The 26399-nt window shown below is 45.4% G+C and overlaps 1 protein-coding gene across 1 annotated transcript; it reads left to right on the top strand.

The window, feature by feature from the left end:
- Positions 1-1441: 1441 nt before the first annotated feature.
- LOC144165737 (glutamate receptor ionotropic, delta-2-like) lies at positions 1442-25955 on the top strand. Its single transcript, XM_077695530.1, has 7 exons — positions 1442-1539; positions 5158-5248; positions 5322-5480; positions 10475-10628; positions 15877-16094; positions 16564-16835; positions 25422-25955. The coding sequence occupies exons 1-7, from the start codon at positions 1454-1456 to the stop codon at positions 25744-25746; spliced, it is 1305 nt and encodes a 434-aa protein (XP_077551656.1). The 5' UTR covers positions 1442-1453; the 3' UTR covers positions 25747-25955.
- The last annotated feature ends 444 nt before the right edge of the window (positions 25956-26399 follow it).

Below are 26399 nucleotides of genomic sequence, written 5' to 3'. Positions count from 1 at the left end.
CGACTTCATGGTGCTTGCAGAAGTGGATTTCTCCCGTGCGTACAGTCCACTGTGCCTTGTACGCGTCAGGAAGTGATTTGATGTGTTGTGTGTGTGAAATTGCGGCGAAAGGTTCGTGTGTATATGTCTACACCAAGGATATGCGGCTTCAAGATCCCGAAGATTCAGATTTGTAGAGGCGGGTATTTGAAAATGCAGCCGCTTGGGTAAACTCTACCTCAAACTGTCAAAACTACGATGAGTTCGGTGGATGGACTCAGAAAAATATCGCAATGCTTTTTAAAGTGCTTTCATAGGTTTATAAACGCGTACCTAATATGCGAATACTTTTGGATGTATATGCGCGAGACGAAGCTTTCATGAAAGCCTCTGAACGTTTTTTTACCTTGTTGTTTATCGCTCAACATAGACACGGGCACAGATGTGGTAGATCCCACAACAGGAGCTTTATTTGTGCACAAATGGTTCCTGCGCCGATGAAAATGCAAGACCATTTGGAATAATGGAGGTTTTTTTCAAGCTGACAGAGTTGTACGTGATGTTTGTGTAACTACATGTAAGCGTGAATAGTTGTGCTGGTGCAAGTTATCTTTGTCAGCAAAAATATTTAGCGCAACAAGCCCCACTTGAACTCGTTTTTCACCGACTGCCGCAGAAACGGAAACTACAAGTTGTACAGGAACATATGTTTGAGATATTTCAGAGACATTTCAATAAAAGTGTAGATTCGAGTCTCCAAACTGTGGCTGGTGTGTGTCCATCTGTTTAGTGTTGTGTGGCTGTGTAGCGTAAACATTTATGCTTCTGGTTTAATTTTAAGGCTTTATACTTTGCTGGTATGACTACGTACAATTGAAGCATATCCGTTGGATGTTCCATGTATTTTCTGATGCGTGCACAGATTACACCGACACCAAAGGCTATTTGAGGCTCTACAGAAATAAGCACTCGTTCCGTTTTGTTGGATACACGGCATTTTTTCGCAGCAGTCTTACGCCAAGTAGCGTGCACATACGCAAACGCACCTATAGATCTGTTCTTTTTATTTCTTCTCGGGTACTATGTGCTTTGTCCACGTCGGCGTCGCAGGCAGCTGATCCGTGTACTGTCGTCTACTTTTATTGGAGAAGGGGCGCTTTCTAAATTATTTCAGCTTGCATTCCCGCACAACTCGCCAGCGGAGTATTTCTATTAATAAAACAATTGTGAATTGAATAACACGTGGTAATTGTTGTATACTAATTTTCCGGTTGTTTTTCAAATTGAGCCCCGTAGCGAACTGCTCTTTATGTTTATTTTGTTCTTCGGAAAAAATTCCACCGCCGATCCGAGGTGGCGCCACATATTTACTTGAAACTGCAGTGCACGAGGCCCATACCATTGCCTGTTATGTAAGATTTATGGACAATCTGCAGGGTTGCCCGTTTTATCTTTGCAGTTTCCCCCCTACGTAATGGAGTACTTCCGACACGGAAGGAGACAAATCTACGGAACTTGCGCCTCCGCGATAGACAATATTACTGCCAGTCTCAACATCAGGTAAGACCTTTCAATAAGAACTTTCCAGCTCTCGATGTCGACATGCCGTGTGTTTAAAGCATGTTTTATGTGACAAACAAAATGGGGAAGAACTCGGAGCATACCTAAGCACTACTCATGATCTATAAATGTGAAATCATTAATATCTATTATTTTGGGCTGAGCATGCCTTCAAGTCTGCTGACATCACAGGCAAAGGGAACTGGGGAATCGAGTATGAGCTTTTGATGGCAGCTGTCATTGGCTTTGGACAATGTCTCTGAACGCGTGTATGACAAAATGGGTTTGCATGTTGCATCGCACTAAAATAAAATGGCTTGGTCTAGGATGCCGCCCTACGGTACTATAAGAACTCCACTAAAACGACATCCACCGGCATTTCGATTTAAAATCCACGTCTGGCCTACTTCGCCCTCCGTTAACTTAACGTAACGGGAACTAACCCACATATTGTAACAAACAAAAAATCAATTAGGACACCAGAAGCTAACCTAAGCCATAAAAAGTATGATTAAAACCGAAGATGTGAAAACAAGAGGTAACAGCATGTCTCGAACCACCGCACTTTGAAACAGCAAGCTATGATAGAACTTCAATAAGAAAAAAGACAGACGGTTTAGCCTATGTCATCCGAGTGGATGGACCCAGCGAGAGCCTAAACGAAAACTAAGTTTAACACAACGACGGCCGCTTGTCTAACCACAGTTTAATGTCAAGATTGGTGAATATAAATGTACAGCACAAAGCAGTAGCAGGCGCTGCACATCAGCGAAATATGCGTACAAATAATAAGGTCAAGAGTCAATTAGGTAAACACCGGTTACAATCAAGGCTCACGCATACCGGCAACCTCTTTGGGATGGATACACACACTCGCCTGCCTAACACACCTCTCCACTCTTTCTGAAATGTGGAATGCTTATACTATTTCGCGAGCCACTAGAAAGTTGCCGTTGTTTCGTGTATTCATACTATCACACAGTGCCTAAGAATGGTGCGAGTTGGCATCCCGGCTAGAAACCGGTTGCGTTCTGTATGTGGCACGCTTGATAGAAAGATGAAAGGTGGAAGTGATATGTGGAGGCGTATTTTTAGGCACTAAGGAGCGCGTTTTAGGCGCCAACAATCGACATTCAAAAAATGTTTCAGGCTTCGAACGTCGGAGATATAAGCACAATGAATGTTTACATAAATGGAAATAATTCTAAATGATGAAGTACGGAGCCTCTATCTACGACAGAAAAACCGGAATGACTCTTGTTCATGACGGTACGAGGGCGCCAAAGGGTCAACATAGCCGTTAAACTGTGCCGTAAAACTGCGAAAATATTGCCGATCCTGCCGCTTGTTCGGCCGTCTCGTACGGCTGAACAAGCACAAGAACCTTGTTCACGTGCACAAGAATCGCATATAGCGAAAGAGGTAAGAGGAGAAAAAAATGCCTGAAAGCTAGCAATACTGATTGAAAAAAGCGCTATATTTGGGCAAACGTTACGAACGGCAAAAGCTCACGCAGCGTATCACTCTGCCGAAGCGACGTCCCCGGAAGTCAGCTCTGAACATTCGTTTGCAAAGGAGGTTGCGCTTAATTCGTGCCATTGCTTGCTTTTTCTGGCGCAGTTCGTTTGTCGTACATGCAGTAATTTAGAATTAGTTTAAGTTTGAAATGTAACTCAAATGACTCAAGTGATGTTAATCGTATTCTCTATATGCCGTGTTTTGCGCCGTGCGGGAAAAAGCCGGCTACGGTGAAGAGGCGCAGCGGAAACCTCCGCTATTGTTCACAAGTAGTACTTGAGTTCAGGTGATGTCTGCCTGACGCAATTTAATCATGACGTAACAGAAACGGACCAAATTAATAAACCCAAGAGAGGCTACGAATTATCAAGGAGGTATTACGCCCGGGGAATTATAACAAGTCCCCGCGAAATAAAGGAAGGGGTCCCTATTGCAGGAAGAGCAGGAAAGCGTGTTAGCCTGGCGAGTGGGTGTCTCCACAAAAGAGTTTGCCTATAAGCGTGTGCCTTGATTGTAGCCAGGTTTTATCTAGTTGACTCATCATCTTCGTATTTGTAAACTTGTCTCGCTCATGCGCAGCGCTCGTTATTGCTTTGTGCTTCGTGTCTATTTTACCTTTCGTTATAATAAACCTAAAATGGTAGACAACCGGTTGCCCTTGCGTTCAACTTCGCATTGTTCGTTCAAGCTTGCGCTGATTGCATGCACCAATCTCTCTCCAACCGGACCAACTCCTGAAAAATTCGAACGTCGTTGGACGGCATGCTAGCCATGGGTGCCGCGCCGAGCAAGAGGGCCGTCGGATGGCACAATAGCAACTGCGAATAAAACTGGTTTATCGGCCATAAACTTCTGACAGGAGTTTTCATTATCCCTCACTGATCTGCGTGAGTATTTTCGGCCTTATAATTGAGCCTACACGTCAGGGAAGAGAAGTGCGGGCGCTTGTGCGTGCACATCAAAACAACTCATACATTTCATTTCAATTTACGCTGTAACCAACTCATTGCAAAGATTAATCATCCTGGCCGCAGCGGTGGCTCAGTGGATATGGCTCTCTGCTTCTGAGTTCAAGGGCGACGTTGGACTCTCGGCCGCGGTGGCCGCTTTTCTGATGGAGACAAAAACCAAATATGCCCGTGTCACGGTGCCCATTATTTGTGTCCATGTCTGTTCCGTCGTAATTGAATTGCGTGAGGCAGACGCCAACGCGACTCGGTATTACTTGAGAACGACAACAGACATTTTCTCTGCGCCTCATCCCCCAGCCGGCTGTTTTTCCGTACGACGCAAAACATGGCATAGAGCGAGTATTGTTAACATGACAGGAGTGCACAGTGAAGATCACAAGGTGGCCGAAATCAATCCGGAGTCCTCCACTACGGCGCGCCTCATAGCCCATGTGTAGCTATGAGGTGCGCCGTATTGGGGTGCTCCAGATTGCTCCCGCAATCATTGAAGCAATCATCCTCAAGGTAAAATCGAATACCTTAAGAAACGAGGACACGAAATCCACAGAATGTGTATATCTCAGGACAACATCGTGTGTTCCATCATCGCCATGAAGTCTATACATCCCCCGCTTCGCGTCGAACGCTCAGATAAAACCTGGTGATAGATAATGCCCAGCCAAGAACTCCTGGAGGCATTGGCGAGTACCGCATGCAGAGTTTTGTCTACGGACACGAAAATAGCGTGGTACCATAGCTTTGTAAAGCTTCGCTGAAATAGAAGATCAGACTGCAAGCCTCTCGCGCGACTGAACAAGTCGCTTGCGAAACCGGCTCAGCTGCTTTGTGCATTGGACTATGACAAGGAGAACTAGTATTTCATCGCAAATTTCGATTCGACTTCTTGCATTGTCACCAAGTTCGCCGCGTCAACCTCTTTCTGCTTGATATAGGCACTCCGCTATCGAACTTCCTTCAGCCAAAATCATACAAAAATATTTCTCATTTAAGGTACTGCAGATGGTCTCTAATGTGCAACCGAAGGTTCTAATATACGCGTTCTTTAGTAGGGGATTGTTATTCCATTAAGCTGCCTTCTACGGCAGATCAATTTCTTCCAAAAGGGAATTTAAACCTGACTTGTTTACAGCTACGTTGCTACAAAGCCAGCGGACTTGGAATGGGGAATCCGGAAGCCTGACGGAACGTACACGGGAATGCTGAAAGATGCTTACGACAAAGTAGGTCGCTGCTACGGTGCTCGGCACGCTCCATGTCGGACTGAGCGCATTACGAATTGGGCCTGTTTTTCAGAAAGTAGATATCGCCTTTGGGCCGTTTACCATGGACGAATCACTGAGACGAAATTTTTTCCTCTCTGATATATTCGAATACTTGGAAGTGGGAATCACAAGTGGCGTCCGCGACAGCGCTGAGCCCAACTTAGGCATCCTCAGTGCGTTCGACTTGGCCGTAAGTATTCCAATCACGAAATTTGAATACGTATTTATTTAATTTTGTGTTACAACAAAAAGTGTATACTACAAGACAGCAGAAAAAAGCCCCAGTGTTCGCCCGTGTGTTCGCGATGAAACCCGTTGTTCGCGATCTGTATATGACGAAGGCGTTGAAAAGATATAAGCTTGCTGTAACCAATTCGCAACGGTAATGAGCTATTTTTTTGCACTTTTTCTGAAAACAAGGCTGTAGAATTGCAACACCTCTAGCGAACTTTGCGAGCACCGCAAACTACGGTGCGTTTCCGATGTGTGTGTGGTGTCGGGTGGGTGGTAGGCCTGCCCGTCGGCCCGTAGTCGCGCATCTCCATTGCCAACTATAACGTCTGTTCGTAGGTTATACGTTCTGCTGCCAGAAAAGGTAAGGTTTTTGATTTTAAAACAAGCGCGCAATTTCGAATTCCATCTCCGCCGGCCGTAAAGAAGAACGTCGCCGCCCGGCACAGTATCGCAGATAGCCCCCTCTCAATGACTGTGAGTGCGGCAAAGAGTATCAAGTTAGCGAAAAGGGGACCCTTTCAGCTTGAGTTAAGTACTTGAAACGGGATAAGGAACAGAAGATTTTCAAATGCCAAAAGTAATAGGTTACGTTTGGGAAAACGGGGTAAGTGACCTTCATTCTTTGGAGTGCTGTGTCGTGACTAAGTTCGGGGGACAGCCGGGGTGCAAATCACGCAGTTTTGCACTGTGAAGTAATTCTTCAGGGGTGAGTTCACCATAACTGATGGCTACCATTCCAGCTTCCTTTCTGCTTCATTTACGCCAACATGAACTCTAAACCTGCATGTAACGGAAACCTGCATGTAACGAAAAAAAAATTCACGCATCTCCACGAAGTGAATCTTGACAAGTGGGCGAAGCAATGGGGATCGTTCTACCGTAAATCACCCGTGAGAGTGCTTACTGCTGCTAAACGATTTGCAGTACAATCCAATCCATTTCAATCCCACCCAATCCAACCCAATCTTTTTCACTCCAATCCAAGCCATTCCAATCCAATACAATCCAATCCAAACCGAAATTCAATTCAATCTACTGCAGTGCTCCTCGCGCATGCGCAGCACGGCTCTCCAGGAGTACACACCCTCTATATCTCTAACGTTTTGTGAATTTTTAGTTTGTTTTTGTTAACCTTTTGTGAAACTTTTGTTCACAGATATTTCGATTTACTTGGTGCTGTGCCGTGAGCACGGACGCTCTGCGCCGGACAAGCCTCGGTCTTAAGGTGCTTCGTCCCTCACTGTGAATTGTTGTCAACTTCGTTATATCCAGGTTTAACTTTACAAAGTGAATATAGACGGTGGCAGATATAGTAATTATTGCATAGATGTCACTTGTCGTCGTGCAATGGCTTTATCCTGGAGGGGCCTGAATGGAAGAGAAATGTTCTGGATTTATTTCCTGAATTCATCTCATTGTGAATTAAGGCTTTAATCGTTTAGGCCATGGTTGCACGCCGATACTCTGACAAAGCTAACTTCTAACGACATCGGGATTAAGGACAAAGCAGAAAAAGCAGGTATTGGCGTGGTTGAAGCCCGCTTGTATCGCTTGCTTCCATACCGCTCTTAACTATAGCCGGAACTTAAATTACAAGTAGAATCATAATCCCGCTTCCTATATATCAGACATGGACGCAGACACATGCGCAGGCGCAACCGCACACATGAATAAAGTTTGAGACACACCGAGAAATTCCTTCAGCGACAATGGCAGGAGAAAATGAGGTTCGAGTACAGCCTAGCTGTATATTCCTAGGATCAAGGGTCTCGCGCCAGCGGCAATAGTTTACTCAGAGGCGTGTGTTACGTACTTGAAAACGGCAATGGTCTAATAAGTGTCGCATGATGGACGGCACTGGAGCAGTCATATTTGATTTTACCCGAATGGACCAACCGCTTCCGCTCACTGAGTGGCCAGAGTCACTGTTATTTATTTATAGTGACGCTGGCCAGTTAATGAGCTGAAGCAGTTTGGCCGGTTGCGTCGAATCAAGACATACTGCTCTAATCATGGCAGACTGATCACTTGCAGTTGCGAAACGACACCAGCGAGGATTGCTGCACTGGATTGGAGCAGTATGGCTTGATTCGACGCAACCGGCCAAACCGCTTCCGCTCGCTAACTGGCCAGCGTCACTATAAATAATTACCAGAGACTCTGGCTACTCAGTGAGCGGAAACGGTTGGTCCGTTCGGGTAAAACCAACGATGACTGCTCCCGTGGCGACCATCATGCGACACTAATTAGACCATTGCCGTCGCGAACATTCTTCAAAAATAAAAAAAAGTGTTATGTTTTGATATTAAACGGCTAATATTTCCCCTGAAAAAATGGCACACCCACAATGAACTTATATTTAGAGTAGAAGCCGCCTTTTAGAGGAGAAGCGTAAGCTTGGTATTTGTTAGCTGTTTTCTAAAACACAATGTTGTCCAGTAAAGCACGGGCATCCACGGAGCGGGTATGATTATCGCCACACATAGTACTTTCCAACCCAGCCGCCTTTTCCCTAGCCCTCTATGCACCTCGCATCGCGCGGCGTCTCCCTCTACCCCGACATTGCGCAAAGCAGCGCGCTCTTCGGCGCCCACCTGTGCGGCGCACTAGAGCCTTGGCTGTGATTGGCGTAGCCGCGCTTTCAAAAAACGTAGTTGCTTCTGCCTACCAATCGTGACTTTCCTTAGTCGGTGGCTTAGACATCGGCCCACTGTCATTAAATTTCAATACAGCCAATTCCAAATATTCCTAAAACCCAACATAGAAATTCAACCAGAGCGACAGCATCGCTGTTGTTCCTTCTTGACAAGGTGAAATAGTTATGGATTTTTACTGCGAAGCAATACATGTCTAACCTTCCTCTCCTTTCCCACTTTTCATTCCGGTGTCATCTATTTACTCGGCGCCGCTCCGGTCCTAATCCTCACCACCAGTGACACCTCTTGCACAACTAATTTCCCCCTCGCCTCCACCAATACACCTGTGGCAAGCTGCGCAGTCGGCAGCTAACAGCGGTAGTGCGGTTATCAGATGATTGCGAAAAATAAAAAAAAAGCGCGGAAGCACTTCTAGAAAAATGCACCGACGATTACTGCAGTCCCTAATATGAAATCTATGCGCACCGCGAGCTGCTGTCTTCTTGGTCACGGCACATTTCTGCTGCGTCTTAGGAAGTGTTCGCGTGATTAGCAAACGTACGGCGGCGTGCGCTAATCGGCTGCTACCTCGCAGTGTGCAGCATGTTGCAAATCGTGTTTGCATTTTCCCCGCGAAAGTCACGTGCTTCGGATTACACGGCACAAGGGAGCCGCGAGCATGTTGTTGCATATCGTGTTTGGATTAGCGGAGAATGGAACGTCTGGGGGAAGCGTCAGAGAGAGGGAGCTCCTTGGTGTTGACACATGAGACATGCGCGTTGGAAAGGCAGTGAGAGAGATGACGCTGTAGCCGCACGTGTCGTACTCCACTTCACCCTTCGCTAGACGCTGCTCTCCGTTTTCTTTCTCTCGTTGATGCTTCGTTCGCTCACTCATTTACTGGGACATAAGCATCCCCCGCTACCGCGAAGCCCCGGTAATGACTGCCAAAGGGCTGCCCCAGAAACGACTGAAACTCCCCGTCGCCGTTTCCACTCATATTCACGTCGCCAAGTTGCTGCGACTCCCTCCCGGTAGAAGAGAAACTTCCGCAGTCGGAACGTTGCCTTGAGCCCACATTTCTTTTGCAGCTTTGAAGGACTTCCGAGCGACATTTCCCCGGTGTATTTCAGGCCTAAGCATGCGCCATCACCGGTTGCTGGTTTATGTGTCTACGGTTTGCGGGTACGAAAAGGTAGCCTGCATGTTCAGCTATGCTTCCTGCCGCTTTTGATGAAATGCCGGTGGCGCTGGTATTAGATGTCGAAATTTCACTGCTAAGTGCGGTTAGCCGTCTGTCCTCCTCAATCGAGTGGTTCGGGTGCGGATTGATGTGTTACACCGACATCTTACACACATGGTAAGATGCATACAAGGTGAAGGAAAACGGACAGCCACATGTTTGTACGCGAGAAAAGAGCTCAAGGGCTTCCAGGTTTCAAATCGTTATGGGACGGATACATGCCGTTCGTTTGGAGGAAAAAGAGCAAGAATCGAAGCGTTAGCTCGAACACAAGCGCGATTGGGTGCAAAAACAACGGTAATCTGCTGGCACCGCCGTTACCGCCCAAGTTCAGCTCGTGGAGAAGCGCCGAATCCCTCCCGGATGAACAGCAATTTTTTCGTTTGGAAAGCCGTCGTGAGATGATATCACTTCTTCAGAGGGCTTTCAGGCGATATTTTCGACGGCGTCTGTCACTTCTAGGCACGCGCACATGACCGGTTGCTGGTTTATGCGTGCGCAGGTTTCTATGAAGAATATAGGGAGGGAGGGGGGAAGTCGTGGACGCGCAGCTATAGGTTTCATTCCCGTACTGATGGATGGCATGTCCGTTTTGCTGGTGCGAGGTTTAAACGCGGACGTCAAATGAACCAGTGGGACCTGTCCAGAGTCTATAGTGGTAGAGCGGATTGGGTTTGTGTGTTAGGCTATGTTCAGATTACAGAAACAAAACCGGTATCCCGATCTACGGACGTAAAACATGCCGTGTCACACCGATCTTTAGGCTGAGACGTGAAATGACGTCATTCTTTAGTTATTACGACAGTTACGGCAACAGTCTGGACCCGGCCTTCCACAAATCGTTAAATGCTTACGACGCGGAAGGGACACAGGCAGTTTCATGTTTTTCATCAAGAACAAAGCTTGGATCCGTCAGAGATGCATTCCGCTAATTGGCTAGGAAATGTGATTTATTGCAATTTACAATAAACTGGTTTTGTTTGGGGAAATCTGTTGAATGCATCCAGCTTCACAGAGTGGAATGGCACTAATTATTTCTTACAAACCTTTGCCTCACTTCTGCTTTTTCAGACGTGGACCTGCCTTTTAGTTTCGATGCTGGGTTTAAGCATAACCATTCCAGCGTTAAGGCACCTGTCGGCGGATGGGCAAAGTGCAGCAGCAAAGAAAAGATGTGTGGTCGGCTTTTTTATGTGGCCTCTGGTGAGCACTCTTCTTGGGCAAGGTAAGAAGACGCGCCTTCGAGAATTCGCATGATTCTTTGCCGCAGAATTTACATTTAAAAGCTGAATGGTATAAGCACTTCTATTGCCGAAAAAACATACCGTGGACCATGCCATCAGGAATGTCTTGTGAAGGTATTGCGTCTATTTTGCCGCCGGCGGGCGGCCGGGCGCGATTCACATTTCTATTGAGTGCGTACCTGCCTCTACATTGTAAATAAAGTGCGAAAGCCAGACTACTAGACGGAGGATAGTTTTCGGTGTGTTTGAAGAGAGACGTGAATCATGTATTTGCTCAAGCGACAAGGAACATCTGATGCAGCTTAAAGGATCGTTCCAATTCAAAATGATCATGTTGGGCCAGAAATGGTGTGAAGGCTAACGAGCACCGAATTTATTGTTATTAATAATTAGGCAATTTATAGCTCGGCAGAAGCGCGTTTAAGAACTCCACGCAGTTATATATTGGGAGCAGTGGAGGCATGTACAGATGTATTTTTTGAACGCATTAGATAAAGGCGAAGTTGGCAAGAGTACGGGCTTCGACTCACTGTTTAGCTCGAGAGCTTGGAGAACAGCAAAGCGTTGAATCGGTTACAGAGGGTACAAATAGAACGGAACAACGGTTACGATTTACAGTATTATCGGCTACGGAAGGATGACGCCATAACTCATCTTGGCTCATATAACTGAGGTCCGCAATGAAAATAGGAATAGGCATTGTAAATTAGGAATATCTAATACTGAATTAAAACAGTGGAGTTCACCCTAGCTGAAGTTTTCTAACCCTAAGAAAGAAAAAAGGTTAGCCTAGCTTCAGGTTTACCTGCTGTAGAATGGGAAAGCCCACTGCACTGCCATTACATACTGGAAACTCTTTACCAATCGTTTACTATCTAAAACAGCGCAGTCGTACTATCGGTAAATGTCGGCGTGGGCTTTCGGAATAGTATAGTGTATACACACAGTCCATTTTTGTATCCCCATTCCACCTCGTCAAAAGACGGTTTCGGGCGCAGCATAGAAAGGCGTGGAATTTTGAATAGGCACTTTTTACGTTTGTGTAGTGTACCGATCGCTCCCCGTGCTAAAAAAGCTGTAGTGAAGAATTAATTTATTAAACCGTTAGAATAAACTAACTAGTACGAAGGAACTAATTAGACCGTTGCCGAATGAAATGCCTAAGTTATAAATAAAGCAATATTTTATAACTTTTTTGTAGTGTAATAGTGTGTTTCGTTTCAAATCGGATGAGAACGATCATATGTGCAGTAGAAGTTTATTTTACTTGTACTCCCTGCAATACACGAGCGGCATAGCGGATAAAAAGCACTAAAGCGGCTATTTAGGCCTGCCGGTTTCCAGCGCTCGTGATGTGTCAACTCGTCTCCGTTTCTGTCGGCGTGCCACATGCGCTGCCTTCTTCTAGAGTAGAGGATATCTCGAGCCGAATGCTCTAAACGGATGGAGTCATTTTGCAATGACGCCATGGTTTTAGAAAACTGGACTGCTGGGTTCACACCATGTGGCTCTGCAATGCGAAATGAACGTTGCTTCGAAATGTAAGACAGTCATATCTATCTTTGGCGACGTACAGAATTTTGTGTCATTTCGTAGCACTAAGCACATTAGCTAATTTTCGCACAATGTATTTACGGCTGTGCTTTAGTGCTCTGTGTGTGTCAAAACAGAGCCCTAAAGCACAGCTCTAAAAAGATCGTACGAAAATTAACCAAGAGGAATATTTCAAGAGATGTAGGATATCAAAAAAGAACCCACTGTAACTCTTAATTCCTGTGAGGCAAGGGTAGCAGATTAATAATAAAAACCACTTTTTGAATTGTGAGATGCCATGAAAACGCATTGAAATCAGGTGTCTTGTCCCTGTACACTGTGGTAGCCGTCAAGGGCTCATGGAGGTTTGCCGTCTGCATCCGATTTCAGATTAGGTAACGCTTAAAATTTCGACTAACCGCTGACATAATCAATTGCATACGTTCAACCGGACAATGCAGCTACAGATACGATTTCGACTAGCTCATTTCAGTGTCACCCTAAATCGAGAAGAGAACACGAGAGCAATTAAAATCTAAAAATGAATGCAGGAAGGAAGCAAGCCCATTTCAGAAGTGCTTGTGATCAGGTCAGTTGATGTAACAGCGGTGAGAGTTGGTTATCTAAAGTGGTTGCTGCGAACATTGCCACTTCAAAACAAGCAGATACTAAGCTATAAAACAAACACCGTAAATTATGCCTTCTATTTTAAGTCTGCCAGGACACTGAGCCTTTGTGTACGGCTGTCACAACGGTGACCGACCGGCCGCTTCGACCGGTGACCGGCACCAGTGAATGACCCTCTAATACTGTAAGCTACCGTCACAATTGGCTACTGTACAGTAGAATCTCGATAAACGGAAATCGATTAAACGGAATTGCCGCTTAAACGGAACAGTTGCCTGGAATTTGGTTGGTTTTGTATTCAGACAACGTAAAAAAACTCTCGGTAATCGGAACTAAAATTTCCGCATCACCGTGTAAACGGAACCAGAAATGGAAATTCTTGTGAAATCCACTCGCATGAGAATCAGCTTTTTACGGCTCCGGCTGTTTCGTTCTTGTTTTTTTTACTTCCTCCATGCCTTTTTAGCCTTGTTGTCCTCGTAAGCCTCGTCTCGTAAGTGGTTAGCCGTGTTAGCGCAACGAATGCAACATCGCGTTCTTGTACCAGTCGTTCGGTCTTGATTCTAGACGCCGAGGCTACAGGGCTCACCTCCTTTGTATTCGTTCGTGCCATCGTTGTGCTATTCGTCCTTGATTACCACGTTGCCGTCTTTTAAATTCGATGGCTCGTAAGCACTCGCGAAGATGAGGCCTCTAGCCTCCGTGAAGATGCAGTTGCGAGGACTCAAACAAAAATAATTGACGCATTTTGTAGTGCACAGCGACTCATTGTTGCCAAATCAACTTTGTGAATTCTGTGCCTACGCTTCTTGTAGTTTTCTTGCTTTCTGATAACTATCAGCTACAGTCACTTTCTAATGGTTAGAGTTCCATGAAATGCCCTTAGAAGTGTGTACGCACATAAATTTGCACTTTAGAACATCTCTCTCCGTAAACCGAATTTCTGTTAAACGGAACTAATTTTTCCGGTCCCTTGAAGTTCAGTTTACCGAGAGTCTTCTGTACTTGATATTGTTGGGCAGTTCTTGAAACGTTTTTTATTATAAATTAATGAATATGTTTGTTATATTCCGTATCACTCTCTTTGTGGTCATTCTCGTTACTAAGCCTAAAACAGAGAAGAAGGAGAGTAGCTGCATTTTGTATCTTGCTTCTATTTTGTGGAGGTACCACATGTCCATTATCCCTGAACAGTATTAGCCTTAGCTCAATATTTCTAGTTGTCAATTTTGTTGCTGTAAATATACGTGTATTTCCAAAGACATATTACGCACTTTTGTCTTATCAGCCAGCATGATTTCAGATCCGATCCCATAACTGGTTTGGCGGTCAGGAGCCCCAACTCCTCTTGATTTTTGATAATGTTGGTAACATGTGTGGTACATTTTTGGGAACATGCCGGTTTTTGAGTACGGGTTGGGGACTTTGGGTTACTGACGGCCTTTGAACGGTTGTCACATCACAGCGATTGCTCGGATATACAGCACTCTCTTCGTATGCGGGAGGTAGCGTGTTTGAATAGGCGTACCGCTAGGCACCCACAGGATAATTTAATGGGTAAAGGCATCCCTTGTCGAGTGCGGGGCCTTGAAAGGGGAATACACGCTTGGAAAGCTGATTCAACCCTTGAGAAGGTTCCCTGATCCTTGTCCATCTGGCGGGGCCCCCGGTATTCTAGAACACCACAATGACGGGGGTGAAAGCGTGTCGCGGAGTTCCTCCCACAGGTTGTAACGAGTTGAGCCTCCACAGTGGCTGCGGAAATAACCATTTGCATTTGTGGGCTTTGGTTGCGCCGGGTACCTACCAATAAGATAGGTACCAGTGGGTCCCCGCCCTAGAGCTCGACCCTTGTGCGGGACTACGACGCTTGGGAAGGTGACACTGCTGGCGGTGGAAGTCCCTCCTATAGAATGGGCCGGCTGAAAAACGTGCAACTTTTTTTGTAGCCGTCCTATCTCATAACGGCGATTTCCCGTGCATGCCGTGTGAACTTCCCAAAGGATGTAGTCCGACACAAGGGCCGAGCACCACGTCTGATAGTCACTTGCACTAATTTTGCTCGTACGTGCCCGGCGCCATCAAGGCACACGAATACACCTGGTGACTTCCACAGCCACGGTATGACGCTCAAGTCGTAACCGCCTGTAGCAGGACATGCCGCCAGAATATTTCACCCTCCAGCGATGTGGTGTTGCAGAAGGTCGGGGGCCCCGACAGAAAAACAAGGGTCAGCGGCCCCTTGCAATAGTAAAGGAAGCTTTCCAGTCATGTATTCCCTTGTTTAAAGGCCACACTAAACCAGGAACATCTGCACCGATTAAAGAAACCGGATGGTGCCCGGTGGTACGCGAATTAGAAGCCGGTACAACCGGCATACCAGACGAGTGCTGTACTTCTGAGGCACCACTGTGGTCATGTAAGTTACCAACTCTTGCACAGAGGCATTTCCCGACAAATTTAGGCAACTTATCAAGCACAAGCTCCCCTGTTCGTGGGGGGCTGGTACCAATATTGTACTGGTTGGTGTTTGGCAGTACTAAAGTATCTACGCCTTTCCTGTACCCCATTATATTGTCTGACGTTGTGTTACGGTTTCCTGGATCCCCGAATGGTAGGCTCGTGCACCGTTTTTGTTGTGGTGGGTGACCGGCGGCTTAAGTAAGCTGCAGAATCCTCCCACGTTTGCCGCAGAGGTAGAGCGTGTAGAAACCCGTTATACCCAGCAAAGGCAACAGCGAATCTGTACCCTTTTGACTTGTGGGTGCCCAGTGGTGCCTCAGCACTCACAAAGGGGTACAAAGGACTTCCCACATGGCCTCCGATGACTTGTTTTTGGTGAAGCTCTAAGCGTGCATTCGAACGTCCAAGGCGTCGGATGGCTCCGGGGACGTTTGCACCCTCTGAAGAAACCAGTGGGTATCCGGTGGCCACAGATTCGAACGTGGTATCTCCCGCTTACGAGACGAGCATCGACTATCGCTCTCGGTTGGTCGACAGTCGTTGTTAGTTTTTGGGACGATTATGGGGACAGTGGTACCTAATTACGTATTTGCGCCGCCCTCCCAGGCGTGGTGCAGTTTCACAACCGGCGCGGCTCTCGTCTCATGTTGGGCGCCTGGTTATTGACCTGCCTGGTGGTCAGCACCTATTTCACGAGCCTCATAGTGGCCGCTTTAACCGTGCGGACATCCTTTGCCAAAATAGACTCCGTCGAGGACCTCGTCAGGCAACCCCAAATACACCCAATGTATCCTGCCGGCACACAGCTTGGAGTTGTCCTTCAGGTAAGGAAGTGTTGAGTTATTCCAGTGGTGGTGTTTCAAGCTCACTTCACGACGGAAGCGTCTTTTTGTTGTTTTTTTGCAGCAAGTGAGAGCTTTAAAAACCATGCTAGAAATATTTCGGCACCTGTTATTGCTGTCACCTCTAGAAATGCATACTAAGCGGTCAAAAACAGAAGAATGGCGAGTTGGGCGTGCTGGTATAGGTTCATGATGGGTTCAGCGCAAAGAAAACTCGGACTAGAAAGGACACAGGATAAAGCGCTCCGTCCTGGTAGCGCAGAAGAAGCGAATCAGCTGCAATTTTAGACTTAAACCTTCCTGATGGCCGTGAAGATTGCGTACAGCTTTACTATTTTCAATTCTTAGGCGTTAGCGTGAACTTATTTTTTTTCCCCCAGTATTCAGTTTCGCTTCTTGACTGCAGTCACCTCGTTGCTCACAGTGTCGGTAACACCATCACCGTTCACAGACATCTATTTCAGAAGGATACGGATACCTCTATAAGCACAGCTCCGTTATAGATGTCGTCGACCTGTACCGGCCCAAGGACATCGATGCCATACTTAATCACAAGGCGGTCCTGATGATTGGCAAGGATTCGGCCAAGTATCGCTTGAAGGAGATTTGCCCTAAAGTCGACGGCCGCTTCTACATAAGCACTGGAAATGTGTACGTGTGGAATTCCATCTTCGTGGCTCACAAAGACTTCCCCCAGGACCTTTTCAAGGAACTAAACAAAAGGTGACTGTGGTAGTAGCCCCGCTACTTCTAATTGTTCACTCTTTCAACGCATTTACAGTTGTGTGACATTCTATGTGGTTAGAATTCCATGACTTTTACAATTTTGTACACACACTGCTTCTACGTACTGTAGACGTTATATCTGGATCGTCGTAATTCACTCCTAATTAGAATTACGCACACTCACGATTTGTATTCTGTTCCCTGCTGGCGGGTGACACACGGTTTTCTAAGACTACAGCAGTTTTTTGTTATATAAAAAAGCGATATTTATCCATTGGCGAATCTACATGGCAACGCGATCAATTCACTGGGAAATAACTGTGCCTTTGTTATTATAAATGACGACAAAATGATTAAAAGCATCGTAAACAAGTGCATTTGGTCACAATTCGTTTCGCATTTGTGGTGTGCCTTGGTATTGACCTTCAGTCAATGTGCCGAAGAATTTCCACCAGTTCTTCAAAACTAGCACCGGTGCTGGTGTATGAACTTTTACTCCGATCATTGCAGTTTTCGTCTTTTAAGGTATGTGGCTGATTGTTTGCATGAATGGCTTCACGGAGGTAGCTTAGTTGCTTCTCTTGGCCTGGGGGAACTGGGTGCTTAGGTGATGGGGGTTAGTAATTCTCGCCAGGGAAGTTGAGGATAACAACTACGGTACTTTTTGTAGGCGTGCCCTAAATGTGAATTTTTCTGATTTGCTTGAAACATGAGGGATGATCAGGCCAAACGTAAGCCTTTTCCGGGGAAGGTGAATTGAACATTCCTCAACACGAGTCGAGGAATGTTCAATAACGACCTGGCTCGCCGTCAGGGTACGTGTGGGGATCCCCTGAAACTTGGTCTGACGGTGCTGCTCTTTGTGCTGACGGGGCTGCGAGTATTGGTTCATTCCAAGAAATTTTCTATCCAGTCCCATATGCAGTCCAGATTGAGGGCTGTTTCTTTAAACACTAATCGAGGTTTGTTTGAAAGCGACATTACAAATATCTTTACACTTTTTAACCGACAGGTCGTGCACTTATTTACACACCACTAACCAGAGTCTTGTCCCAGTATCCACTTAATACATTTCAGCCTTTACTAACTCTCTACGCGTAACCTAGTAGAAAACTACGCGTGAGAATGTGGATCGGCTGAGCGGGCAAGTTGACATAGACACATTTACACGCACATATCACACGTACATCACAAATAATTGCAGCAAGAAATCTAAGTGGATGTGTGATAAGAGAATTTATTACAAAACCACATATCAGCACGCAGCGACTAGTGGTAACAGCGCTGCCGGAAAAACAGAAAAAAAATTCAATCAGTTTCCAAGTACTCTAAGTGGATTGCACGAGGATAACACGTACAACATAATTACACTAAAAAAGCGTCTGTTGTCGTTGCTTTCGTAGCCAGCATTGGAAAGTCCTCTGATAGAGTCAGTGGGATTGTGGAAAAAATCAAATATTTTAGTGACAATTTCGGAACTACGCGTTTTAGTAGAAGCATTAAAAGTCAATATGTAGATTTTCAAAAACCTCTTAATTGTAATTTGGAGGAGGAAACAAGCAGTAGTTATGTTCAATAATTTAAAGAATTCGTAACTATCAGTAAATAAAACCACCAAACAAGCAGCATTTACTAACTGCATGATCTAGACCAGTAACGATAGCATTTCTGGTCCACACTAAGTAGCAGGACCTACGTGCCGTTCTGGGGGTAGAAACGTTCGTAAGGAGTTAGTAAATACAACCCGTTACTACCGTTCAATTAGCACTTATTTTAAGAGTTCAAGCCTGGCGGTGATATCACGTACGTCATGAAAACTTAGTGTAAGGCCCTTTACACACAACAACTGCGCTTTGGAGATCCAAAACAATGTTGGGCTAGTCGATTAAAATAGTTTTAAAAGAAAGATTCCCTGCGCACTAAAAATGTGTATCAATGAGCAGTTAAAGCAACAGTTCGCAACAGTTAAAGCAGTCAAAGCAACAGTTAAAGAACAGTTAAAGCAGTTAAAGTTCGACTGCGCTCCAACTTATCTTTCGCCAAGCCCGTTTCGCACTTAGCTTTTCATTTCCCGGGGCGTCACTCCCTTGCGGCCTCTTCACGTAAACTTCAGCATGGAGGCTTCACGAAGGAGAGCCAGCGGGGATTATGTTAAACTAATGGTACCTTAAAGTGTTTTCTTGTAGCAGAGATAGGCCGAAGATGGTAAGCCTGAAGTGCCATTTGGCTTAAATCGGTTACGGGTGCTGCAGGCAAAATAATCTCACGTTGCCATTTTCTTTAAAAGTAGAACTCCTTACAAAAAGATTAAACGATGATACCTCTACCTCTACCTTCCGCAGCATGACAGCTTGGCTAGTGCTGATGGCCGACGCGGAGATGAAACTAGGCTGTGGTGTAGAAGATATGGAAATAAAAAATGACCACGACCTTTGCTCCCTTCGCTGCAAAGGTCGTCGAAAGACGATAGTCTTCTTCTTCAGCTCGTCCCACGCAAGTGCTCCTCGTCTCTATCCCGCTCACCTCTCACGCTCTTCTAATACTATCTCGATCTTCCGATGACAAACGCAATCGACGTTTGCTGAATTCCATTTAGGTTACCCGCATTAGCACTGCTGGTGCGTCATCTATTGGAACCTTTTGTTACTGTTTTCTTTGCTCTTTGAGCCACGAGCTGGAGGGTCAAGCGCGAGGTCCTTTGGTATCTTGTGGTTGAAATATGGTTTTTAACTCTTTTTGTGCTATCCGGTTTTCCAACAACATTGATAGTTTGCTCCAAATATCCTAATGTGTTATGGTTTCCGAACCATCTTTACAGGTATGAAGCATGGCGACAGATTTAGTACTTTTGGAAATGCTTTCCTATTTGAACGTTTCATTGAGAAAATTTTTTCAACATTTGGCATGGGATTGAACCAATGTACATACACACGTACCTACAAAAAAACCTACATTTTCACAGCGAGGTAGCCAAAAAAATGACTCTTTTCTTTTATATAGCGATGCGTGATGGTAGGTGTAAACCTCCCTCGATTTCGTATTCGTGGTCTTGCGTCTAAGCAGTGGGCAGATGAGAAGTTATTCTTCCCGTGGCGCCCGCAAACCTTTTAATGGCTATGTTCTTCCTTGAACAAATAATCGCGAAAATTTGGTTGGCGTGCCTTTATTTTCAGCCTTCGGAAACAAGGAATAGAAAAGTTACAATATTTCATTAAAAATAGCGCAGCTTGTACTTGACGTGCAAGATTGGAGAAACAGCAGCGCTGGAGCTCCATCTCCCTTTTTCGGAGGCCCGGATGTTGAACCTCATATGGATTTAAGAACTCGCCGCAGAAATTTCTGCGTGATTGTCCGCCCTGATTGCTTTGTCCGCAGCCTTTTGCATCTCTACGAAAGTTGACCGCGTTAGCACGCGCTAGAACCGGTGGCAACAGGTTTTGCGAACTCGGCGTCTGTAGCGCGAGCTTTTCTGTTTTCTCCCTTCAAGCGCGAATACACATGAACTCGCGAGGAGAACAGCACGCGAGACATCACGCCACGTACGCTGCGCAGACTGTTCTCAAAGTCAAGCTAGATGACGCCGGACGCTCCTCAGGAGGTGTACGAAGATGTGTGGTGGGTTTCTGTTTTCTTTGTATTTTTTGTGCGAACAACTATAGACAAATTTCAACAGCTTTGCTGTTAAAAATTGAGGCAAAGTCGCACTAGGGGCGTGGAGTCTAGGGAAACTGCTAAACTTGCGGCTCTAGCTATCGTATTTTTGGTTCGGCTAAGTTTATAATTCAGGAAGTCAAATATGACGCAGTTGACTTGAATGAAAAGAAAGTTTATTGGAGCGAACTTGTGTTCCCCTAACAACACCAAAAAACACAGGAGGCGAATCAGTAGTCAGCAAAGTAACGTGAGCAGGCGAGTTTCGGCGAATCGAATGCCGTGGCGTCTGCTCTGAGGGCATTGATCTCTCAACTCGAACCGGCAGATTACAGAAGGTTACTCCAGGCTGGAGGCATAAAGAAGGGCTTCCCTTGGCCCACGGATAACACAGATAACAAAGCTCGGCGCAGCCGGTTGGCAAAAAGCCTAAATGCATGGTTAGCGGCAATATGGGGTGGTGTTTGTCGACTCGGCCAAGGTTTCTACGTGATTATGCTTCGAGACTCGGTCAAGTTTTCTGCGTGCTGTCGCCATTAGCCTACCCAAAAAGCAATGAACACTCTGGCATTAAATTATGTACAATGTGCGCGAGGTCACTGCTTTGCGGGGAAGCTCCAAGAGTAGCGGATAGTGCAGCGGGACTAGCGTTTGCCCATAAAATTAAAACCTTTTGGTGGCCACCTTGTGATTCGGTGGGTACGCCGTCTGGAACGATAATTAACAAGTTGATTAACATTATCTCTTCTTGGCCTGTTGGCGTTTTTCACTTTGGAATAACTTCTTCGATTTGTACCATGAATACTGCACCCCTCTACCGAACAAGGGACGGGGCAAGCTATCCCGCTACGCCTTTCCAAAGCCCTGGTTGCACCAGTTGTATCACGCCTCCGACAGGTGGGGACACGAGTCTCGCCCGAGCGCGGCGAGGGAAAGCTACTCTGAACCTACTCTGAAGTTCCACCAGCGGCCGCGATGAGGACATCGCTCGGCGAGGTTTTCTGCGCACGTTCGCCGGCCCAGCCACCGGGTTAAACATCCTCGCTGCTAAATAATTATATATAGGCATGAGTATTCGAAAAAACTAACACTGTTGGAGCAAGTCACATATATACGAATCATCTACCCTAAAGAAAGCCTGATGCCCATTTTAGGCAAAATGAACACGTTAAAGTGGATTGCACTTTTTTAGTTAAGAATACACTTTGGTTGGCTTTTAGAAGAGTGACCGAAAAAACAGTGCATCATAAGCGGCGCTGAACGTCACAATTTGTGCTAGGTAAAAGCAAGCACAAAAACAACAGAACTTTCGGGCGTTCTGTTCCAGGCAGCACAAGAAACAAAGATGAAGAAAAATATGCGTGCTGTTCCGACAGATGCCACGTGAGCAGTGGGAACGCCGTAAAGAAATTGCATTAAAAAACATTATTTGAATTCATCTCAAGAAGAGCGTAAGCTGAGGGTAACGGGCGTGAGGAGAGGGAACGAATAGCAGAGAAAGAGTTCTGTGGCAAGGGCTTTAGACGGCTTTCGTCCTTTGATGACAGTTACAGAGAAGTAAGAAGATAGGGCCAAATTTTTTTCGAAATTAATTTACATTTTGGTTGGAGCCTATTCGGGTTGGGTTTTAAACCAATTAATCACAAGCCATACTTAGAATGGAAGGTGACATATGCTGTAAATTGTTCCTACGTGGACACGCAACCAGGTCTCGGAACGGCTGCCGTGTCCGGTAACCTTTGGAGAAAATAGTATTGTTGTGGTGGAAATCAAGCCTTCTTCTGATGCTAAAAAACACCGTGAATACATGCCATAAATGTGGGTATATTCTGGTAGCATTGCGTGAACCCTGTTATCTTCATGATACGAGGGACAATGTATGACCTATTTTTTGTATATTTAGTTTACAGTTAAATCAATTCGATATAAATTGGACTGAACTCCCGCTACACCGGGCTATAAAAAGGAAAACACAATATAATTGTGTCTACCGATGGACCAACACAGTTGGTAGGAGAAAAAAAGGCCGTAAACAAGTATAACATTAAGAAAAAGCCTGAGAAACGAGAAGATGACATTAAAGTGCCTTATAGCGGTTCCTGCTTTGCATTGAGCTGATCGAATTGCCATATGTCCTGTACGGCAAACTGATAAAATCGGGGAAAGTACATGTTAGGAGAAAATCGCGCTACATACCCGAAGCTTCTACAACTTAATCGTCGTTACGTCAACAGTGAAGCCAAGGCGGGCGTATGTGAAAAAATTGGGAGGCTGCGCTCCACTGTGGCCCGGCGTGAGATCAAGCAGCGAAGGTGATGGCATGTCCGGTCAACACTTTTTTTACCGCCTTCAGTGAATATTTTTAAAATGCAGAACACGTTACACATACACATACGTAACAATGAACATTTATCTTCTGTCTCTTCTTATAAGTACCTTGGCGTCCACATTAGCACTAATCGGCAATAGTATGAACATATTCATTGTGTTACCAATAATGCAAACCGCATGCTTCGCTACTTGCGCCGTAACTTTGCTCTTGTTCCAGTGTTATAAAACTCTTACTGTATGAAACCCTTGTTAGACCTAAATTAGAGTATGCATAATCGATTTGGGACCCTCATATGGTGGTGTTGTCTTCATCCTTGGTAGCCATTCAGAACCGGGTTACTCGATTCATTGTCACAAACTACTCACGAACCGCTAGCATCACGTGAATTAAATATTCTCTTAAACTCAGTGACCTTGCTTCTAGAAGGAAAATTGCGCGCTTGTGCCTCTTTCATAAGATTTACTTTACTAAACCCATTCTAATACAGGCCTTCATTTCTGCTCCATCCTACAACGCCGCACGAAAAGATCACAGGTTCAAGGTAGGGGATCCTTAGTGTCGCGCAAACCCCTACTTTCACTCGTTCATTCCCAAGACCTGCGATGACTGGTACCACCTCCCCGCCTCCATCGCGAGCATTCCGGATCCTACATCATTCAAAACGACTGTAACTAATATTGTATGAAATGTAACCACTCCTCTCTGTAACGCCTTTGGGCTTTGAGAGTATTTTAATAAATAAATAAATGAATACTGTACACATTTTGATCAAAACTGGGAATCTTGATGCTCATTACTGTACAGATGGAAAGGATGTTTTTAAATTCTACGGAGATACAATGACTAGGCTTCTTACAATCCACACTTTGTTGAAACGGTGATGCCATGTCTTTTTCAATCGTACTGCAGATATTCTCTCCGGCATTCGGGATAGGCGGCACCGCGAATTTTGTTCAATATGTTGATTTACTAGAGTGCGGCGAATTTCGTCAGTAGAATCTGCAGGCAGTAACCAGATGGCTAACCTAGCGGGCGAAAGTGAATGAGAATGTGAATACAGCATTTAGACTTACGCTCATTTCCCTAAAAACGTTGATTTTTGACAGTGTGGTCATTGTTGAGGAATGTGATTGTTGACACAAGACGACGCAGTGGGTTAGGTCACAAAGCATAAGTATGCCCAGAAACAGACCCGGGGCCATGGATATGCTTAGAACTATCTTGAAGCCTTCTCCTGCTCGCCCAATGACGCCGATTGTTCCCTCGAAACACCGTCTTCTTTTCCGCAATATCCTCCAACACACGACAACAGAGAGACCGACTGAATGCAGTTTAATGATGCTGACGAGGTCTGTCCAGCAGATAGCCCAACATGGTACGTCGGGTGAATAATGACACAAATGAGAAAAAAAACGACAAGAGGTTTGTAGCCCACGACAATGATGCTGATGCAAATATGCAGATAATGCATGCAAGAAAAAGTGTAAAAAAGTTCTTGCAAATGCGTTGCAACAAACACATGTATAAATAGGAAGAGAATTGAGGAAAATAAAAGGCGGGTATAAGAACTTTTGGTTACAAGTTATGCCTCGCAGATTTTCAGATAAACCCCTGTATAAAATTACAACTTAACTCTTTTTGGCTGGCTGTCCTTTGCGTATGTGTCAGCCGGGTGCTATGTACTACGAGGACAATTTGTGCAGCTGCGTCGCAACGATGTTTCCTTTGTTCTCTTAGACCGTCATTCCTGCTCACTCTCTTTTCTTTGTTCCACTCTTTTGTCTTTATATACATATATGCATCTACACCTATGTGTATATTGTTGCTCAGACACATGTTATGGTTGGATATATACATTTATAACCCCGTTCGGTTGCCATCATTGGTAGGTGGGTCTGCCATTCACTGCGGAACTCCTTGATGCGTGAAAGCGGTAACTTCACCTCAACAAGGTGTTTCGGAGAAACAGCTATAACTCGTGTATAACGTCATGTACACTGTACGTAGATAGGCTGCTTGTTCAGGCGGAACCTGGCGATGACCGCTAGCTCAGTCCAGAGCCGTACATTGTCCTTGTCTTATTCTTTCAGGTGGCTCATAGCTCATTCTGAAGCCGTACATTGTCCTAGTCCTATTTCTTTCAGCCTGCTCACCCCCCGTGACATAGCAAGCTTCCATTTATTGCTTAAGAGGAGCCTCATGCTTTATAAGCGAAAAAGTAAGCAACATGCCCAAACCAGCCGGATCATTGGTCCAGTCATCATCGTACTGCTACACTCCCGTTTGGCACATACCGTGACACCTTGGCGCATCCTACTATTAATGATGGATAACGTAAAGGCTTACTGCCTCATACGCAGGCGGTCGTATATTTGGCATAAATATTTATTGAGTTCTGCTGAAGGTAACGTGACTTTTTTACACTTTAGACTGTTAAAAAATGGCTATTTTCTCGTATGTCTTTCCGCTACTGCGGCCATTGAAAGGGTGACAGCTACCGTGCTTTGGGTTCGTTTAGAAGTTACTTATGCATGTGAATGCGGCCGGTTCGGTAACGATGTCCGTGTAGAAATCTGGAAATGTATTTTGTGTGTGTGCAGGGTGAAATGGTGGGTGGAGAACGGCGTTCCTGCGTTGCACGCGTACGAACTGGATCCTCCAGGTGGCGCCTGTTTCGCCAGCAGCGGCAGCAGTCAGCGAGAGGGGGGCCCATATGCTTCAACCACGCTGCGCTTCCAAGACCTGACGGCGCTCTTCTTTATCTACCTGGCTTTCTTGGCAGTAGCCGTGCCCATATTTACTCTTGAGATTGTCCTAGGCTATTGCAGCTGCTCCAAGACCTGGAGTGCACTAACCGAAAGTCTGCACCGTGCACTCCTCAGTCTTGTGGGGAAACCGTCTAAAGAGCGCCAAGTGATTGCCTAAGGGTGTTTTTGTGATATTGTGATGTGGCAATGCATTTTCGTGAAATGTCGTCTTTATAGATATAGGTTTGATGCTCCCAAGCCAACTCTAGGCAGCGAGGCAATCCGTAGTGGAGGACTCCTGATTAATTTCAAGCGCATGTGGATCACTAATGTGCACCGAAATCTTGACAACCGGGCATTCTCATCTTTCGTCTCAATTAGAATTGTATTGTAATGTATTGTATTGTATTGTAATTCAATCCACAGCATCACAGAGGAACCACAATGAGGATGTGCGTTATCCCGTAGGTCGGTTCGTACCAGCACAGTGTAGATGGAAACATCAGCGGTCATTGTGGTCGCCGTTTTTCAAGCAAACGCCATCCCCAACACACCATAAATACTTCAGAAAAATACTCACTTGTAAATCACAAACAGTGCATTGGAAAATAAAAGCAAGTAAAATACTGCATAATCGTGATACACCAGTAGTGAGGCACATTTGATCTCGGAGTATGACACATGAAACATTTGTTACACTGCTGAGAGAGAATGTCACCTAGGCGGACTGTCTCCCGAGGAATAACTTGACACCCCTTACGTTGGTACCCACAAATATAGCATGACCTTATATTAGTGCACAAAATTATCGTGAATACAGAACGCTACTTA

Source organism: Haemaphysalis longicornis, unplaced genomic scaffold, assembly GCF_048455015.1.
Source record: "Haemaphysalis longicornis isolate Haplotype H1 unplaced genomic scaffold, Haemaphysalis longicornis Haplotype H1 scaffold_15, whole genome shotgun sequence".
Classification (NCBI taxonomy): domain Eukaryota; kingdom Metazoa; phylum Arthropoda; class Arachnida; order Ixodida; family Ixodidae; genus Haemaphysalis; species Haemaphysalis longicornis.
The sequence above is the reverse complement of the archived record's forward strand: the minus strand, read 5'-3'. Positions and strand labels throughout refer to the sequence as shown.

Excerpts from the sequence above, each read along its gene's own strand:
- LOC144165737 (XM_077695530.1), top strand. The coding sequence starts at position 1,454 with ATGGAGTACTTCCGACACGGAAGGAGACAAATCTACGGAACTTGCGCC. Across the intron at positions 1,540-5,157 it reads ACTGCCAGTCTCAACATCAG|CTACGTTGCTACAAAGCCAG; the intron begins GTAAGACCTTTC and ends ACTTGTTTACAG. Across the intron at positions 5,481-10,474 it reads TCAGTGCGTTCGACTTGGCC|ACGTGGACCTGCCTTTTAGT; the intron begins GTAAGTATTCCA and ends CTGCTTTTTCAG.